At 42.6% G+C, this 20,956-nt stretch overlaps 1 protein-coding gene across 1 annotated transcript in view; it reads right to left on the bottom strand.

Annotated features, from left to right (window-relative positions):
- The window catches only part of LOC124775959, a 211,652-nt gene that overhangs the window by 146,312 nt on the left and 44,384 nt on the right, over positions 1 to 20,956 (bottom strand). Inside the window, exons 3-4 of the mRNA XM_047250801.1 lie at positions 15,960 to 16,039; positions 2,341 to 2,570 (exon numbers count right to left, since the gene is read on the bottom strand). Coding sequence (XP_047106757.1) covers positions 2,341 to 2,570; positions 15,960 to 16,039 — 310 coding nt within the window. The remainder of the gene's footprint in view (positions 1 to 2,340; positions 2,571 to 15,959; positions 16,040 to 20,956) is intronic.

Here is a 20,956-nt window from a genome sequence, read left to right as displayed (position 1 = left end):
CCTCCCCACCAACGACAAGGTCCATGAATCCTCTAAACTCCAAGTAATATTAACATAAATATGGGTCTTACGGTGCAACAGTTACTGTATGGTGTCAATTATCTATCTTAACGATGCAATTTAGAGGTTTCCTCTCTCATTCTCCACTCTATGACGTAAGTCTCGTCGCATATCACTGTAGAGATAGCAGGTGGCTGTTTCTGTCCTGTCTTCATAAGTGTTACGTCCAAGCAACTGACTTCACTTATTTACGCCAGCTCGTGGACAGTTAGACCATACCGATTATGGCGGTCATTCCTTACTAGTGACGGACGTCAGTGCTTTCATTAACGTTCCATTTCTCCGTTTCAGTTCTTTCTCGAAGTTGCGTTTGTAAGTGAGGGTCGCTTGTGGTCAAGCGTGGCATAGATTAGTGTGAACTTGCTTAGTTTCTCAAGCTCCTCAGCATCTCTTACGCTTCTGTATATATCTTGAATTGTTCCGGCTCGTCAGCAAACCAGGAATGGCATTTTTACAAATAGCACACGCTGGAGCAGTATCTCTGCAATGGAAAATTGAACTTCACTGGAGATGTAACACGTCGAGAGAACACATCTGACGGTGAGTAACGGAGGGTACTTTTTGTACCACTATCTGATCTACCTTTCCGTATTCCATTTGCGAATGGTGCGAGGGAAGAATACCGATGACTTCCGTATTAGCTCTAATTTCTAGAATTTTCTCGTTGTGGTGTTTTCGCAGGTTGTATGCTTGAGAATGTAGTATGTTGTCCAACTCATTCCCGAATGTACTCTCCAGGAATTTCAATAGCAGACTTCTTCGTGATTCACGTCATTTCTCTGGTAGCGTCTACTCCTAAAGTTCGTCGAGTATCTCCGTAACGCTCTGGCGCCGATTAAACGATCCCTTGACGAAACGCGTAGCTCTTCGTTGGATCTTCTCTACTATGAATCTCTTGTATGAATCCAACCTAGTAAGGATCCAAAAGAGATGAGCAACGCTATAGAATCGGTCGAAAAACTGTATTATAAGTCACTTCATTCATGGATGAATCATGTTTTTTTAAGGTTGTTCTACGAATCAGTATGGCATTCACGTTTCTTATGTGGTCAGTTCACTTAAGGTCACTGGGGATGGTTACTTGTAGATGTCTTACAGAAGTTAATACACTACTGGCCATTAGAACTGCTACACCACGAAGATGACGTGCTACACACGCGAAATTTAACAGACGGAAAGAAGATGCTGTGATATGCGAATGATTAGCTTTACAGAGCATTCACAGAAGGTTTTTGCAGCCAAAACCTGCTCTACATCACCCAATGGGACAGCACTATATGACAAAATGATTAGGTGGCACGGACGTTCCTTGTGTGGTCAAACAAGTCTGAACTAGTACCTATTAGACCATTGAGATAGTATGAACATTTTATACTTCGCCGCCCCCTCCCCCTCACCCCCCCCCCCCTCGAAATATTTGTCATTCCTTCTGGAATAATCTGCATGAAGTTTGGTTTTTCGGGGTGTGTATTAGTTAGCTTCATCATCATCATTTTCTTTGGGTAATTGTCCCTCTTCAACGCGGGGTCGGCCTTGTTACTAAGGACGTGGCATTGTTAGTATGAGAGGGCTGCCGGATGCCATTCCTGTCGCCAGTATTAGTTAGCTTGGTATAAAAGTTTATTCCGAAGCATGTGTTTGGCTTTGAAGTTGGTAGAGCACAGATATGTAGCGTAAGAGCTATGTCGTTGGTGCCAGCTAAGTCTCAGCGCCTGTTTTAAAAAGCTAATCTCCATCTCTGATGTCATAATCTCCATATTAAAAAGTTGGACAAAATTGGAGCTTGGTTGTTATTATGAATATTCATGTATTTGGACAAGAAAAGTGGGAACGCCTACATAGGAAGAAAATAAGGTGAAATTACTTTTAAGAAACTTTACTGTATCAGATTATGTATGAAAATACCTATAAACATCAATATTCAAGTGTATTTTAGTGTTTTCTTGTTAAGAAATGCCATTGTTGGTTACTCCTAGGATGTTTCTCTACTGGAGGTGTGTTCAAAGTATTGTGGTGGCTTGGGAGCGAGAATAGCGAGTAATTTTTCGATGTTAATTGTGCTATCACGCAGGTCAGACAAGATTTTTAGTTACTATCTTGCTACTTCGTCATCTTAAATAAATTCATTATCAAACCACAGCCAGTTCACGCACTTCATTAATTTATTCTTAACTCTACAATCGTTTCCAACAGAGAGAACACAAAAGTTACAGCATTAGAATATTTCGTATTTATAGTGAGCTGCTGTAGACAGTAAGTAGTATCAGAAGGCACACGTACCTGCTAAGGTCCTTGGATACTTAGTGTCTATATACCCTCCATTCACCTCCGCCCAACAGTATCCCAGGAATACTGGCTGCAAGGCTCTGATCTCGCTCCACAGCAGGCACTCGAAACAAGAGATTACTTCGCGCCTAACGCGATACAGTGCTGGCACGTACGGGCCTTTGGCAGTCCCGCACTTGCGCCTGTGGTACACCGTGGAGTTGAATCCCCTGATGTAGGAATATCTGTGAAAAAATGTAGATGACAACATTATGAAATAGTGCAGAATCGGGAAGTGCGAAGTCAAGGGTACAGTTCGATTTGAAATAATACGCATGGTCATTCTAATTCTACACGTTTTGAAATTTCTATCATTTTCATGTAACAAGAGTGAGTGTTTTAATTTCTCTCGCTTTCACACACACACACACACACACACACACACACACACACACGCACACACACATACACACTAATTGCAGATATTTATAACGGTGACTGAGGGGTGTGTACTGAACAACATTACATCAGTATTTACGCCATTTTCAAACTAATAATTATAGCCATTACAACTCGTATGTTTTTAGGTTGGTTAGTGCCTCAAGTACATGTGGCAAGAGTAAGCCATCAATGCTTATTTTTCCATGGGCACCAGGTCAGGTGCTAAAGTGTGGACACAAAACAATTGGTCTAGGCGTAGTTCACTTAGTGGTGCAGTTACGACCATGCAGGAAACATCAGGTAGTAATACGATCTTGCAGTGCCTGTGTTATTCCAAATTACGATGCAGTGTTCCTTCGTGACATGTTTGTGGGAAGACTGTACTTATCAAGCTACAACACATAAAAATATCTGTTCTTATACCCGTTACATTATAAAACCGGCAAATTTCAGGGACGGATTCCTGGTTGGAAATGTAGGAAGAAATGTTCCATGAACATGTGTCCGAAAATGCATCTTTGCCACGGTAGATGGCACTGACGAATGAAAGTTCTTCTGCCCAAGTGCCGTGTATTCCTTGTGTGTTGCAGGCTGCGTGAATGACGCAGCGTACTGTAAACAGCAGAATTGTTCGGAATTTTTGTCGGGAATAAGCCGCGATGGTGTTACAAGGAACGGCCGAGAGGCAGCACGGCTATAGCGAAACAAGTACCCTCACAGACATGAACCACAAACACAACATTTCAAGCAATTTTGGGTGTTTGTGTGATAATAGGTCCTTTCAGGCAAACGAACGTGCAGGGAGGTGACAGACTGTGCATACACCGCATTTTGTGAACCGGGTTCTGTAGGATATCGAGACGAACTCTAATACAAGCTCCAGGAAAGTGGCCTGTCAACATGATGTGAGCCAAAGTGTATCCTGCATGACGACCTGTACTACTCGTATCCCTGTCACATGCAACGAGTGCAAGGAATATTAGCTACGGATTTCCCTCTATGAGAACGATTTTGTCGATGATTTTAGCACCAGACCATAAGAATTATGGGATTTCTGTTATCGGTCCTCTTTACCGATGAAGCTACCTCTACCAGAACTGGCATCACCAGTCTCCATAGTCGTCATCTGTGGGCTACAGACACGGCACTTGGTCAACGGAACCGTCATTTGTCAGCGCCACCTGCCCTGATAGCGATGCATTTCCGGAAATATGTTTGTAGGACCTTTCTTCCTCCATTGCCCGTCAGGAAACAGTCCTTGCTGTTTGTCGGTTTTATTAATGCACACACTATATATTTACTAGCATTCCGGCAGTAATTCGCTGTTGCTGTACATTTACGGAACTGGATACCTTCTAATATGGACTATCCTTGAGAATGCCGGCCGGTGTGGCCGAGCGGTTCTAGGCGCTTCAGTCTGGAACTGCGAGATCGCTACGGTCGCAAGTTCGAATCCTGCCTCGGGCATGGATGTGTGTGATGTCCTTAGGTTAGTTAGGTTTAAGTAGTTCTAAGTTCTATCGGACTGATGACTTCAGATGTTAAGTCCCATTGTGCTCAGAGCCATTTGAACCATTTTTATCCTTGGGAATAGTCAAGGATCTCGAAAATTTATTGACCACTTTAGTTCAAATTTTTATACGATACGCTAATAAACTTTTGGATGGGCATAGGGTGAATATTTTTTAAACAACAATATTAAGCTTTCCTGTTACAGTTGACAACGCGGAATAAAATGCTGTTCTGTAATGTGAAAACGTGCATTTTTGTTTTCTTTCATACAGTTGGTTTTTACTACGACAGGGGCGGAGGGGGAGGAGGGATTTAAACCATTAGACAAATAGTAAGAAAATGAAACGCCTATAGCCGTCCTTACGATGTCATTTATTGTGTGGCTACCAGTTCCGGCGCATCAGTGCACCATCTTGAGGCATAAGTTGATTCTGAGGCACCGAAACCGGTAACCACACAATAAATGACATCATACAGTCGGATGTAGGTGTTTCATTTTCTAAGAATAGTGAACGGCTGTATTTCCTCATACCTCCAATCACAAGGCTGGACATACAAAAAAAAAAAAAAATTAGACGATCTGTTCCTCTCATATACGATGACTTCAAAGTCATGGGATAGCGATATACACACATGCATATGGCGGTAGTGTCGCGTGCACAAGGTATAAAAGGGGACTGCACTGATGGAGCTGTCACTGAGTACTCAGGTGATCCATGTGAAAAGGTTTCCGGGGTGATTATGACTTCACGACGGGAATTAACAGACTCTGAACGAGAAATGATAGTTGTAGCTAGACACATGGGTCACTCCATTTCAGAATTCGGTAGGGAATTCAGTATTCCGAGATCTACAGTGTCAAGGGTGTGCCGATAAACCAAATTTCAGGACAACTCAGTGGCTGACGGCCTACACTTAATGACCGAGAGAAGGGCGTTTTCGTAGAGTTGTAAGTGCTAAGAGACAAGCAACACTGCGTGATATAACCGCATAAATCAATGTAGAATGTAGCACGAACATATTCGCTTCAACAGTGCGGCGAAATTTGGCGTTAATGGGATACGGTAGTAGATGAGCGACCCGAATGCCTTTTCTAACAGCATGACATCGACTGCAGCGACTCTCCTGGGTTCATGACAGTATCGGTTGGATCTTAGACTATCCTAGACTGTGAAATCAAAACCGTGGTCTGGTTAGATGAGTCCCGATTTCAGCTGGTAAGAGCTGATGGTGGAGTTAGAGTGTGGCGCAAGCCCCACGAAGCCAAGGAGCCAAGTTGTCGACAAGGTACTGCGCAAGCTGGTGGTGGCTCCATAATGACGCAGGCTGTGTTAACATGGAATGGATCTTCTGGTCCAACTGGCCGATCATTGACTGGAAATGGTTACGATCGGCTACTGGGAGACTATTTGCAGACCTTCATAGCCTTCATGGTGCCAAACAATAGTGTCATGCCACTGGACAACAATTGCTTGGGACTGGTTTGAAGAACATTCTGGACATTTAGAGCGAATGATTTAGCCACCTAGGTCGCCCGACATGAATCCCGTCGAAAAATTTATGGGACATGATAGAGAGTTCAGGTCGTGCACAACATCCTTACCAGCAACACTTTCGCACTTATGAACGGCTTTAGAGGCAGTAGGGCTCAGTATTTCTGTAGGGGAACTGCAGCGACTCGATGAGTCGATGCCAAGTAGAGTTGCCGTAATACACTGGGAAGAAGGAGGTCCGACACGATATTAGGAGATATTCCATGATTTTTGTCAAATGGCTCTGAGCACTATGGAACTTAACATCTATGGTCATCAGTCCCCTAGAACTTAGAACTACTTAAACCTAAATAACCTAAGGACATAACACAACACCCAGTCGTCACGAGGCAGAGAAAATCCCTGACCCCGCCGGGAATCGAACCCGATTTTTGTCACATGAGTATACTCACACACATGCAGGGTGTTCATTTTAACTCCACACATTGAAATATCTCGAAAACTATCCATCGGATGAAAAAAGAGTTATAATTCCCATTTCTTTTTCTCCGAAGGCGACATCCAGTGATACCACACTAGACACCCCCTCAACCCCACCCTGTGCCTGGATGGCGGGCGGCAATTTTGAAATCTTCAATGGCAACCCCCGTTTTTTATTGCAGATTACGTTTGTAGGGTAAAATTTGCATACATGTTCTCAAAAGCATTTTCTTCGTTTCGTCCCAGACGGCACTGTAATCGGAGGAATAAAAACGGATACTCAATCGTGATTTACGACGTGCTACTCAATGCCCCTTGAATATTCAATAGCATGCAGAATCCCACCACCATGCTGAGAGGGTATGACAGGCCAGTATTTCATAATTTCTAATTGGAAACCCCAACCGCAACATTGTATTCCTCCGAAACATCGAACGGGGGACTACACGACGAGACGCTGTGGCCGTTTCTCGAGGCGAATGCTACTCTACTTTTCCAATTGAGAAATATTCAAACGTACTACTGCCAGCTTCAAATGACCTTACACAGGACAGAAGTATATCTGTGGAAATGTCAGCACAGGCGTTTCTGATGCGGTCGACCATGTCTTCACGGCCTGTTGGCACTTACTGGTACACCTTTTCTTTTAATATCTCCACAGAAAAAAATCCAGCGACGTAAAATCCGGTTACCTAGCGGGCCAGTTAATAGGGTCACCTGTACCGATACACCGACCAGTGTAAACACGGTCTAACACCTCCCGTGTTTCAGTTGCCTAATGCGCTGGGAAACCGGCACGCTGAAACCACATATGTTGCCGAACGCCCAGGGCAACATCCTGCAGTAGTACCGGTAGTTCCCGTTCCAAAACCATTCGATACTTGCATCCATTCAAAGTGCCTTCGATAAAATGCGATCAATGAGTTTGTTCCCCGTGATGAGAAACCATACGTTAATCGACCAAGGTAGTTGATGGTCAACTTGCCGTAACCATTGGGGATTGTCTACACCCCAGTAAAGCACGATACGACCATGAGGATTTGTGGAAGTAGACTCATCGGAAAATAGTACCTCCGTAAAGACGTGCCAATTCACAAAACACTACCCGGTTATGGAAATCGGCGCCAAGAACTTTTTGATGCAGTGACACATCTGGATGATAATTATGACGATGCAGTATTGTGTCAATACTACCTACGGAAGTAAAGGAATCGCGGTGTAATTTACGGGTGCTTATCCATGTGTAGTGGTGCACTGCCGCTAGTAGAGCTATTTTATTAGCTTCTCCTGTATCACGTTTGCTTCGTTTCCTTTTGCCTGTCCGTACGCTGCCATCAGACGTAAAGGCGTTCACAGTTGTGTAAAAGAAGGAACAAGAAAACGCTCGGCAAACGAGACGACAGCAGCCTCAACATTTCTCCTACATTCACTGTAAATCAGAATCATTTCAATGTTCTCTTCTGTGGCTGTAACATTCATCGTCCACTTGCACATCTGTTCTCCAAGTCATTGGTAGGAGCGCACAGAATATACACTGCGCAAGTACTGTGATGTTTAGAGCGCTACCTGTTCTACGTCTGCACGATACGAGTGCTGCAATCACAGAGTGCTGCCTGTTATAATAGAGTAGTCCCCTGTTCGATATGTCGGAGGAATACAACGTCGCGATTGGGGTTCCCAATTAGAAGTTATTAAATACTTGCCTGTCCTACCCTCGTAGCATGGAGATGGGTTCCAACGTGTCATTGGATATTCAAGGATCGTTGACCAGCATGTCGTAAATGGTGTACCCATTTCTATTCCTCCGATTACAGAGTCATATGTGTCGAAACGAAGAAAAATGCTTAAGGCAATACTTTTGTAGATTTTGCCGTAGAATCGTAATCTGCAATATAAAAGGGCGGTCCGCATTGAAGATTTTAAGGACACTCCAACACCCACGCATGGGGTGGGGTGGCAGCTGGAATGTGGTATCACTCCGAGACAAACGAATTGGAGTGAGAACTTTTTTATATCCGATATGTAGTTATGAAGATATTGCAATGTCTTCCGTTAAAATAATGTGTGTGTGTTAAGGGTTGGTAGCAAAACCCCACTAGTCAAAAAAATCGAAAAATGAGGTTTAGAGGCGCCATCACGCATTGTGCTCGTGGTTGCACAATTGCTTCTGTCAAATCAAGTTAAGTTGTAGTGCATAAGCCTAGAAACATATGGAGACTCTGCAAAATCCCTACATGTCTGGACTATTACTGGCAAGAAAACCACTAGTTGTTGATGCTCAGCTCAACTCCAGAGAAACCACTGGATCGCTACACTTTGTTTACAACCGTTCTCGTTCTTCTAGGTTATACTCCTCAAGTTTTTACGTTAATGTGCACACAGAGTTGACGTGAAAAGAACAAGGAAGAGGAAAAAGGATGATCAAGTTCGTGATGCCAAAGTGCGTGGTCGAGAACACATTCATCAAGCCGGGAAATTCGCATGACTGGAGAGGACTGCAGGTTTGTAGTATCACGTATTTACTGTTTGGTATCGCACATATTATCATAAGGTGACCATTTCTAAAAATCTAAAGCTAGTACATTTGAAATAGCTCAGACATCAGTTTTATTTCTATTTGTCTTTACCATTCTTCTATATTTAAGAGAAAGAACGCCATAAAATGTACTTCTTTTATTTACATAATAAAAGTAAGTTTGCGAAACAAAATGTATATTTGATGCTTTAATGGTTCCTACTATTTTTCCATTTCACAAGCGTATTGGTTTTATTTCACAACTAAACCAGACAGTGACCAAAGAACCGGTACTGTACCGGTAAAACCCGTACGAATGGCCACCTTAATTATCATCATGGTTATTGCTACCTCCTGTTATTTCTGGGATTGTGGTATACCTGTCCCATCTAGGGAAAATGTGATCCCTAAACACTTTATCTTTAAAAGATAAGCCGGCCGGTGTGGCCGAGCGGTTCTAGGCGCATCAGTATGGAAATGCGCAACCGCTACGGTCGCAGGTTCTAATCCTGCCTCGGGCATGGATGTGTGTGAGGTCCTTAGGTTCGTTAGATTTAAGTAGTTCAAAGTTCTAGGGGACTGATGACCTCAGATGTTAAGTCCCATAGCGCTCAGAGCCATTTGAACCATTTTTTTTAAAAAAAGATAATAAGTTGTTTTCTATGTGTTTTTGCCTAGGTGTTTTAGGCTCCGCTGTTTTGAGAAAGTAGGGAAAGAAGCCGAGCGCAAGATCGATGCAGTCTTTAACAAAATGATGTCGAAAGACGCCCAAGATACTAATCTCAGTGGTTTGATAGGCACGCATGTTATCGCTAACTTTGACCAAGAACAGGGATGGAAACGGTATGACACCTCGGACCGCGACTTTCACCCATAGCGAGCATGTAATAGTAGAAGATGTTCTGTTTGTGGAACTGTTTTTATAAGTTTGCGTGGTGTTTGTCGGGATATATTGACAAGATCGCAAAATAACTTAATTCACTGTGTGAATTCTCCAGCAGACCGTCGTCCTAAACATTACAACCTGCCACGCCAAGCACTACAACAACTTTTAAAGGTTATTGAGGCCCTTAACACGTCCTTCTCTGCTCCGAAATTCAAGTTACTCACTCACGTATGATGCCAACAGCCGCAATTAGCGAGAATACCTCATGAATACCTCATTCTCAAGGATTTCCTTAACGCCTATCGGAGACATGTGCCCTTCAACCTTTGCATATTTCCAAAACTATCAACAACCATTTCGGATATCCTCCATCTGACACACTTGCAAAGAATGCGATTCTTTTTTTTTTTTTTTTTTTTTTTTTTTTTTGGGGAGGGGGTGGTGGTGGTGGGGTAGTTCATCAGTCATATGACTGGTTTGATGCGGTCCACCACGAATTACTCTCTTGTCTAACCTCTTCATCTCAGAGTAGCAGTAGCAGCCGCGCGGGATTAGCCGAGCGGTCTTAGGCGCTGCAGTCATGAACTGTGCGGCTGAACGCGGCGGAGGTTCGAGTCCTCCCTCGGGCATGCGTGGGTGTGTTTGTCCTTAGGATAATTTAGTTTAAGTAGTAGTAGCTTAGGGACTGATGACCTTAGCAGTTATGTCCCATAAGATATCACACACATTTGAACATTTTTTTTTCAGAGTAGCACTTGCAACCTACGCCCACTATTATTTGCTAGATGTTTTCCAATCTTTGTCTTCCTCTACAGTTTTTGCCTTGTACAGCTCCCTCTAGTACCAATATCTTAACATATCTTGACCAGATGTCATGTCATCCTGCCCCATGTGTTTTCCACATATTCCTTTCCTCTCCGATTCTTCACAGAACCTCCTCACTCCTTACCTTATCATTCCACATAATTTTCAACATTCGTGTGTAGCACCACATCTCAAATGCTTCGTTTCTCTTCGTTCCGATTTTCCCACAGTTCGTGTTTCACTACCATATAATGCTGTACTTCAGAAGTACATTCTCAGAAATTCCTTCCTCAAATTAAGGCCGATATTTGATATTTCTAGACTTCTCCTGGCCAGGAATGCCCTTTTTGCCATTGCTAGTCTGCTTTTGATGTCCTCCTTGCTCCGTCTGTCACTCGTTATTTTACTGCCTACGTAGAAGAATTCCTTAACTTCATCTACTTCATGACCGTCGATCCTTATATTAAGTTCCTCGCTGTTCTCATTTTTACTACTTCTCATTACCTTCGTCTCTCTTCGATTTACTCCCAATCCAATACCTTGTATCCATTAGACTGTTCATTCCATTCAGCAGATCATGTAACCCTTCTTCATTCTCATTCAGGATAGCAATGTCATCAGAGAATCGTATCATTGATATCCTTTCACCTTGAATTTTATTGCCACTCCTGAACCTTTCTTTTATTTCCATCATTGCTTCCTCGCTGTACATATTGAACAGCAGGCGCGAAAGACTACATCCTTGTCTTACACCCTTTTTAAAACGAGCACTTCGTTCTTGGTCGTCCACTCTTATTATTTCCTCTTGGCTGTTGTACATATTGTATATGACCCGTGTCTCCCTATAGCTTACCCATATTTTTTTTAGAATTTCGAACATCTTGCACCATTTTACATTGTCGAAAGCTTTTTGCAGGTATGCATATGCTATGAACGTGTCTTAATTTTTCTTTAGCCTTGCTTCCATTACTAACTGCAACGTCAGAATTGCCTCTCTCGTGCCTTTACTTCCTAAAGCCAAACTGATCGTCATTTAGCGCATCCTCAGTTTTCTTTTCCGTTCTTCTGTATATTATTCTTTTAAGCAACTTGGATGCATGAGCTGTTAAGCTGATTGTGCGATAATTCTCGCACTTGTCAGCTCTTGCTGTCTTCGGAATTGTGTAGATGTTGTTTTCCGAAAGTCCGATGGTATGTCACCAGACTCATACATTCTACACACCAACGTGAATAGTCGTTTTGTTGCCACTTCCCCCAACGATTTTAGAAATTCTGATGGAATGTTATTTATCCCTCCTGCGTTATTTGATCTTAAGTCCTCCAAAGCTCTCTTAAATTCTAATACCGGATCTTCTATCTCTTCTAAATCGACTGTTTCTTCTTCTATCACATCAGACAAATCTTACCCCTCATAGAGACTTTCAATGTATTCTTTCCACCTATCCGGTCTCTCGTCTGCATTTAACAGTGGAATTCCCGTTGCACTCCTAACGTTATCATCCTTGCTTTTAACGTCACAGAGGGATGTTTTGACTTTCCTGTATGCTGAGTCTGTCCTACCGACAATCATTTCTTTTTCGATTTCTTCAAATTTTTCATGCAGCCATTTTATCTTAGCTTCCCTGCACTTCCTATTTATTTAATTCCTCAGCGACTTGCATTTCGGTATTCCTGAGTCTCTGGGAACATGTCTGTACTTCTTCCTTTCATCGATCAATTTAAATATTTCTTCTGTTACCGATGGTCTCTTCGCTGTTACCTTCTTTGTACCTGTGTTTTCCTTCCCAACTTCTGTTATCGCCCTTTTTAGCGATGTCCACTCCTCTTCAACTGTACCGCCTACTGAGCTACTCCTTATTGCTGTCTCTATAGCGTTAGAGAACTTCAAGCGTATCTCGTCATTCCTTAGTACTTCCGTATCCCTCTTCTTTGCGTATTAATTCTTCTTGACGAATGTCTTAAACTTCAGCCTACTCTTCATCACTACTATGTTGTGATCTGAGTCTATATCTGCTCCTGGGTACGCCTTGCAATCCAGTATCTCGTTTCGGAATCTGTCTGGCCATGACGTAATCTAACCGAAATCTTCCCGTGTCATCCGGCCTTTTCCAAGTATACCTCCTCCTCTTGTGATTCCTGAACAGAGCATTCTCTATTACTAGCTGAAGTTTATTACAGAACTCAATTAATCTTTCTCCTCTCTCATTCCTTACCCCAAGCCCATATTCTCCTGTAATCTTTTCTTCTACTCCTTCCCCTACAGCTGCATTCCAGTCCCTCATGACTATTAGATTTTCATATCCCTTTACATACTGTATTACCATCTCAATATCCTCATACACCTTCATTATCTCTTCATCTTCAGCTTGCGATGTCGGCATGTATACCAACTATTGTTGTCGGTGTTGGTTTGCTGTCGACTCTAATAAGACTAACCCTATCACTGAACTGCTCACAGTAACAAACTATCTGCCCTATCTTCCTAGTCATAACGAATCCCACTCCCGTTATACCATTCTCTGCTGCTGTTGATATTACCCTGTATTCATCTGACCAGAAATCCTTGTCTTCTTTCCACTTCACTTCACTGACCCCTACTATATCTAGATTGAGTCTTTGCACTTCCCTTTTCCGATTTTCTAGTTTCCCTACCACGTTCAAGCTTTTGACATTCCACGCTCCGACTCGTGGAATGTTATCATGTCGTGGATGTTCGCCCCCGGTAGCTGAGTGGTCAGCGCGACAGACTGTCAATCCAAAGAGCCCGGGTTCGATTCCTGGCTGGGTCGGAGATTTTCTCCGCTCAGGGACTGGGTGTTGTGATGTCCTAATCATCATAATTTCATCCCCATCGACACGAAAATCGCAGAAGTGGCGTCAGATCGAAAGACTTGCACCAGGCGAGAGCGGTCTACCCGACGGGAGGACCTCGTCACACGACATTTCATTTCATTTCGTGGATTATTCAATCTTTTTCTCATGGTAACCTCCCCCTTGGCAGTCGCCTCCCGCAGATTCGAATGGGGGATTCGCTTTAGCAAGAAATAAACACAGATAAGAAGATACGGAGAGAAAACGTTTTGAGGTACATAAAGCCGTTCACCTCAGAGCGGTGCAGGCATTCTTTGATGGAAAGATAAAGTTCGTTCTGAAAGCCAAATAGGGAAAAGTTAACTGCATCTTACTTGCTTATATACAAAATTCATCTCCTCCTCATATCTACCAATGAGTGTTGTATACTACATCTGACAGTTGTGGCATTATGTCTTTGAAAACAGTAAATGTGGAAATACACAGATATTTGGAAACTGAGGGGAAGAAGAGTCCAATGGGATTCTGCTGCATTTCATAAACGGCATCTCACACTCAGAGTTAACCGAGGAGCTGGTTGTGACAGCTGTCCTGGGGAAAACAAAAATAAAATAATGGTTTACGTCCTCTTCTGTATAGTGCACATTCTTAAAATTTTTGTAAAAAGGGTTACATACTTATTTCCTGTTCGTGGTCATAGCAATCTACCAAAGGACCATGGATTTTCATTTATTTCTGGGCAACGCAGGATAATTATCATCGCCGAACTTCCCGAAACCTTGGATGAAAGGCTCCTGAAGGCCCAAGCATGTCCATATCCATTTGTTTTTTATATATTCACCCACCGTGATTTCAAGGATTTTAAAATAGCAATGGACAGTTTGTTTTTAAAATCAACAAAGCCGGCATTCAGACTTCAGGGTGTTTGGTCTATACAATTAAACTTAAAAAGAAACTGTATATTTGCTACACGCGTACCATGGTACTTGGAGCTCCAAAGTGATTCAAAACTCCCGATACAATCAGCTTACTACGAGCTCTCACAGCCCCTCTTGGACTAAAGCCTGAGAAGGCTTCACTTAACGACCGAGAGCAGCGGCATTTGCATAGATTCGTCAGTGAAAACACACAATCAACGCAGCGTGAAATAATCCCAGAAACAAATGTGGAACGAACGACGAAAATATCCTTGGTTCGAAATTTGGCGCTAATGGGTATGGCAGCAGACGACCGACGCGAGTGTCTTTGTTGACAGCACGGCATCGCCTGCAGCGCCTCTCCTGAGCACGTGACCATATCGGCTGGGCCAAATATAACTAGATTTCAGTTGGTTAAAGCTGATAGTACGGTTCCAGTGTGGCGTAGACCCCACGAAGCCATGGCCCATGGTTGTCAACAAGGCAGTCTGCTATCTGGTGGTGGTCCCATTATGGTGTGGGCTTTGTTTACATGGAGTGGAATGGATCGTGTCGTCGGACTGAACCTATCGTTGACTGGAAATCGTTATGTTCGGCTATCTGGACCATTTGCAGCCATTCATGGACGTCATGTTCCAAGACAAAGATAGAATTTTTATGGATGACAATGAGCCATGTTAGCTGGCCACAGTCGTTCGCGATTGGTTCGAAGAATATTGAGCACAATTTGAGCGAATGATATGGCCATGCAGATCGCTCGACATGCATCCCATGGAACATTTATGGGACAAAAGACAAGAAGCCAGCTCGCGGACGAAATGCTGCCCCGGCGCACAGTATCCCATGACTTTTGTCATCTCAGTGAACATTACCATTATGAGTATGCTGTTGACATTCCTCTAAGATGGAAACAGCCGTCATTACAAGGCTTAACACACACTTTTCTAGTCGTATGAACACTCAGGCACACTAATGCTTCTCTACTGTCCAGCTGAATCGTCTGACCTTATTCCAGAAGAAAAGATCTGTTGCAATTCTGAACAGTGGATGAAACGCAGCACTTGACACCAACGCAGTCTGGTAGCTCTTTGGGATCTAATAACGTTTTCATCTGGATATGGGATACGACAGATACTGGTGAACTCCGTCCTTCGTCGAAATAAGGCCGTTATCAATGCTCGAGACGGTGTTACATGTTACGAGCATGATTTCTCTTGCATGTGACAAATCTTTTCCCAATGTGGGTACAAGGACAAATTATTATTTTAGGACTGTGGCTCTTTTTTATTTTTGATGAGTGTTTTGAATTTAATTATGATAACTTAGCTAATTAGTGTCCCATGTGAACATAAGTCTGTTAGGAAAAGGCTTCACCCATTATTACATAGCATTTTATGCTTTATTCTACATTAACATTTTTATGTAATAAGGAGGGAAAAATTTTTCTATTAAATTACAGAACGTATAAACAGCGACTTTGGTTGCACAATTTTTTTTTCAGTTGGCCGCGGTTTCAACTGCACTAAGACAATCTTCATCAGAATAAAAAGTTACATGGAAAACATGTAACCACACCATGGTTTAAAACGTCTGAGCAAAAGTGCTCTCGTCAAATATGTTTTCCATGTAGCTTTTTACTCTGATCAAGATTGCCCTAGTGCAGACGAAACTGTGGTTAGTTGACAAAATTTTGTACAACCGACGTCGCTGTGTAAACTCCCTGTTATTGAATAGCGTACGGTTGCTAGATCACAGCCAATAAAATGGTTACTTACTTATCGCTCTCTTTATCTTCTCCACTGCCACTATCATTGTCGTGGAACGTGCATCGGCCGCACTCGTACAGGTATGGTTCCTAAACAGTTACAAAACATTGAAAAAAAAGAAGAAGAAAAGAGATAGTAACAGATTAAAAAGTGAAATTGAAATGATTTTAAAATAGTAATCTGTTCCCAGTAAAATAGAATAGATACATACGCGCGCGCGCACGCATACATACACACGTGCACACACACACACACACACACACACACACACACACTGTAAGGAGGCTGTTTAGGTTTTCTTATTGGTAACGCCACGTAGCGCTCTGTATGAAAATCACTGGCTGTGCTGTGTGCAGTCTGTGGCTACTTTGCATTGTTGTCTGCCATTGTAGTGTTGGGCAGCTGGATGTTAACATCGCGTAGCGTTGCGCAGTTGGGGGTGAGCCGCCAGCAGTGGTGGATGTGGGGAGAGAAATGGCGGAGTTCTGAAATTTGTAAGACTGGATGTCATGAACTGCTATATATATTATGACTTTTGAACACTAGTAAGGTAAATACATTGTTTGTTCTCTATCAAAATCTTTCATTTGTTAACTATGCCTATCAGTAGTTAGTGCCTTCAGTAGTTTGAGTCTTTTATTTAGCTGGTAGTAGTGGCGCTCGCTGTATTGCAGTAGTTCGAGTAACGAAGATTTTTGGTGAGGTAAGTGATTTGTGAAAGGTATAGGTTAATGTTAGTAAGGACCATTCTTTTGTAGGGATTTTTGAAAGTCAGACTGCGTTGCGCTAAAAATATTGTGTGTCAGTTTAGTGCTGATCAGAATAGGTAAAGAGCGAAATGTCTGAGTGCATTCAGTTCTGCTCAGCTGTTTGAAAATCAAATAATGTAAGAGGTTTATCAGCACAGTAATTAATTAATTTTTCTAAGGGGACATTACAACACAAACACGTAATCATACTCTTATTATACGCTCGGCTACGCTAAGTGCAGTGTAGTTGTATTTTATTTATGGCAAAAACATTTCGAATGTTTTTGTCGCCGCAATCACATTCATGAATTTTTCGCTGTTTGCCAAGAAATAATTGCGAAACCTCGCCAGAGTCTGAAGAGACTATCAGAACTTGTGTTTCAAATAAAATGAACTCATTACAGCGCCATTTCCTGTTGCAACAGATACTGTGATTTGGAAATGCAATTAGAGGTAATTGATTTACAAGTTCCTTGTATTTGTATTACTTTTCTTCAGAACAGGTGCTATGGTGAATTTCCTGCGGTGATACTGTGATATTCGGTACCTGGAAAAGGTAGTGAAACACAGAGAAGACATCATTGGATGTCGCTGCAACTTCGTACTATTGGCGGGTAGTTAAATGATCAGAGCTACAATTCTCTGTGACAGGTCGAACGGTCACCAAAATGCTTTAGTGTTGTTGGTATTTTAGTGTTGTTTCAGGCCTGGTAGTCTTATAAGGGGCTTGAAGGCCTTCAGATGTTTGAATCACCACTGTGAAGGATACGGAGATGCTGAGTTCTCGTGTGAGAGTTTGAAAGGGCCTCACGGTGAGTCTCCATTTCGTCAGCTGCTCGGACTGTGAAATATCGAAATTTGCGGATCATTCTGATGTGACAGTGATCTGATGTTGCGCTATATGGAAACGTAAGGGTAGTTATATTAGTCGTCCAGGTGTTGATACGTCACATCTGTGGGGGGGATCGCCGTGTTGTGCACCAAGCACATTGTAACGATTTCACATCGGTGCCTGCCAGCCGAGAATAAGTAATGGAGTCCCAGTAACGTCCTATGTTCTCCCACACTATTTGTCAGAGACAAACAACAGCCGGAGTGAGGGAGTACCAGCCCATGCGTTGGCTACCGTAAACACTACAACATTTAGGCTTAGTTTGGAGTGATGACATGATTGTGAAGAACTGACTGCCGTTTAATTACGTCGCACAGCGCTCAGTGATGAACCGCGGTTCTGCGGTAACCTGCGGTGAGTATGGCGGCGACATGGGAAGAGGCCCCTTCCTTCCAGTAGTTTGGTGAAGCACAGCGGTGTTATTCCTGGCTTTATGGAGTGGGGGGGGGGGGCGGCGAGGGAGGGCACCGCTTATGACTTTATGACTTCAGGTAATGGCTGATTGGGGGATGATGAAACTCTGATATGATAACGGTACGGGATAGTCATCCTGTGTCCTCATGTGTTACCTCTCATACAATGTTTGTGGTGCCATTTTTCAACAGGTATATGCTCATCCACTCATGACAGGTTTCTCTATGAACTGTCGGAGTGATGTTAGCGACTCCTGGGGCCAGCAAGGTCATTAGATATGTACCCGACAGAACTTTTGTGGGACCTGCCAGGACATGAATTCCGTACCAGCGCAAGTATCCAGTATATCAAGGGGCAGTTACAAGTGTTGTGGGCTAGCTAGCCCCGGGAGAAGATTCAACGGTCTGCCTTCCCACACGCATCAGTGCCTGTATCCAGGCCAGACTGGATATAACGTCATCACGAAACGTGGACATATAAGTTCCGTCTAAATGTGACTCGATTTTGTAGTCAATTAGTTAACATCACATATCTTCCAACCAGTAAAGTGTCATTTCGTTTGTTCCTCCCCTTGCGGATGCTTTACTTTTTTTGTGACGAAATGTGGATATACAAGTATTTCAAGTTTTTAATACCACGCTGAAATGCAGACCACATCAGCTCTATATCTGAATCGTTTTTTCTACTCTTCTGAACATCTTATTACTCGTGAAAAAAATAGAACGAGATAGAAGTTCGCAGCATCATAATCCAATATTGGAAAACTTTCTCGTTGGAGTTCGGAGCCTGGCGGCAATTTCCTAACTATGGTTCAGTGCTAGAGGTGACTAAGCGCTGTTTGCCAAGTTTTGAAAAATCTAAGAGTAAAGCCATGAATGAAATAAAAAATGTACATGCCCTGAGAACATGAACGTCCTGCCTGTAATCGTTCAAGGTGTTCTATTTTTTCTGAATATGAGTGTAATTTGTAAATTTTGTCAGCACGCCAGTGACTGTACAGTGTAGTATATGCTAATACGTGTTACTGCCATTGACAGTTTAGTCATTGGATTTGTTGTAACGTATGAAGCGATCTCTTGCCCGCCTCTTAGACTTTGGCAGTTAGCCCAGATATACACGTACTTTACAGAACTTTGCATTGTATTCCAGACAATCGGTCCTTAATTTTCTCTTACACTCTCCTATCCCAGCTGATAATACTTTTAAGCAGCAGAAACGTATTATAAACAAAGGTAAAATTTGCTCGAAGTCCTCTCCAGCCAGCACCAAGACAGGGGAAACCAGACAAATGGCCCAAGTCGCAATCAAAACGACGAACAGGCACAAAGCAAACATTTCGGGAAAGAAAAATCCGGACGAGATTAGCTAACCTTGCACGAGCAAAAATCCTGCATAGTAAACTCTGCAACATAACCTAAGCGAGCAGAAGCCACATGTCATTGTAACAGCTCAGCTCGATTCCGTAAGAGAGAGTAAAGTTTCACAAGAACACATGTCAGCCTGCTGATATGGCGGGAAAGTAGCAAACGGAAGCCCTAAGAACTATTCTTGCGAAACAGAGAGTGGTGAAGACCGGCGATGATCCCAGAAAAGGAGGCCACATTGTCATTGCCGGCCCGATATAACGTTGCTGCGTGATACAGTAATAATAAATACTCAGGCTTCGGAGTCTTTGGGTTCAGTCATTGCGTTGCATTTCACCATCTTCGAGATTGAACCAGTGCTGCGCCGCTGCGTGCCCATAAGCCGTAAACATCATCATGATCAATACGTATGTTTTTGGGTAGGGTCCACCCTTAGCAAAACGCAATTTTGTTTTTTTAACCCAAACATGTGTCACTGCAGTTGCAGCATCTTCATTGAGCTTTCATTTTTATGGTTGTTAAAAATAAAGAATGTTCTTTACTGTTTGTGTACATGTAAATATATGATTTTGAATAGTAATTACAGGTATTTGAAAAAAACACATAAAATTATGAATTCATACCTTTTTACCACATGGTGTGGTTTTCCTGATATATTATGTTTCTACAGTGACTGTTTTGTTTCACAGTTTGTCATCGGCAACTACTTACACCTTAAAGTAGACAAATTATCTAAGCGAAGTTTCACTTACATTTTCTTTTTCCACATTTTCATCATTGTCAAACACTATATATTGAGCTGTCACTGTCATTGTTTCACTGTTTACCAGCTGTAAAAACAAACATGGTGGACAGCTGAAAAATTGAAAGTGTAAAAACAAGATGGCTGACGGGAGAACAGTTGAAGGTGTTCCTGGCAGTTGTTCTGAATCTTTCAGAAGTATCTGTGCATTCTGTGTCTGTGTGTGTGTTTGTGTCAAGGAGAGAGAGAGAGAGTAGATTTGTGGATTTTTCATCATCCTTATTATTATTATTACTTTTGTGTATGTGTGTGTGAAAAGGAGAGAGAGAGAGAGAGAGAGAGAGAGAGAGAGAGAGAGAAAGAGTGTGTGTGACAGTAGGTTTGAGGATTTTTTTGTGTGTGTGGGGTGGGGTTGGAGGTGGGGTGGGGGTGAGAGCTCAATAGGTTGCTCTCGTCTAACAATTCTTTGAGGGCAGAGAACAGAGCTCCATTGCAGAGAGCTGTGTATTCAATTATCACTTGTTTTCCTTCCACTATGGCTTTTTCTATCTGATAATTTTCTTCAACTATTAGTTTTCGTGGGGGGCTGTTGCTGCATTTGAGAATTTTCAAATCAGTATTGATGTTTGTTGGGTTGTGTTTCTTGCCCGTAAGGTGTTCGGCAAATGTGGAATGACAGCTGTTACTTTTTAATGCTCCTCTGTGTTCTGTGTATCTGGTATTAAAGTTTCTGCTTCTCTGTCCTATATAACCTGATTTACAGTCCTGACACGTTAGTTGGTAAATACCAGATGTATTGTGTTTGTCTGTGCTTGTGTTGATTCTCCTTAGCTTTATCTGTGTTG

This window comes from Schistocerca piceifrons, chromosome 2, assembly GCF_021461385.2.
Source record: "Schistocerca piceifrons isolate TAMUIC-IGC-003096 chromosome 2, iqSchPice1.1, whole genome shotgun sequence".
Lineage (NCBI taxonomy): Eukaryota > Metazoa > Arthropoda > Insecta > Orthoptera > Acrididae > Schistocerca > Schistocerca piceifrons.
The sequence above is the reverse complement of the archived record's forward strand: the minus strand, read 5'-3'. Positions and strand labels throughout refer to the sequence as shown.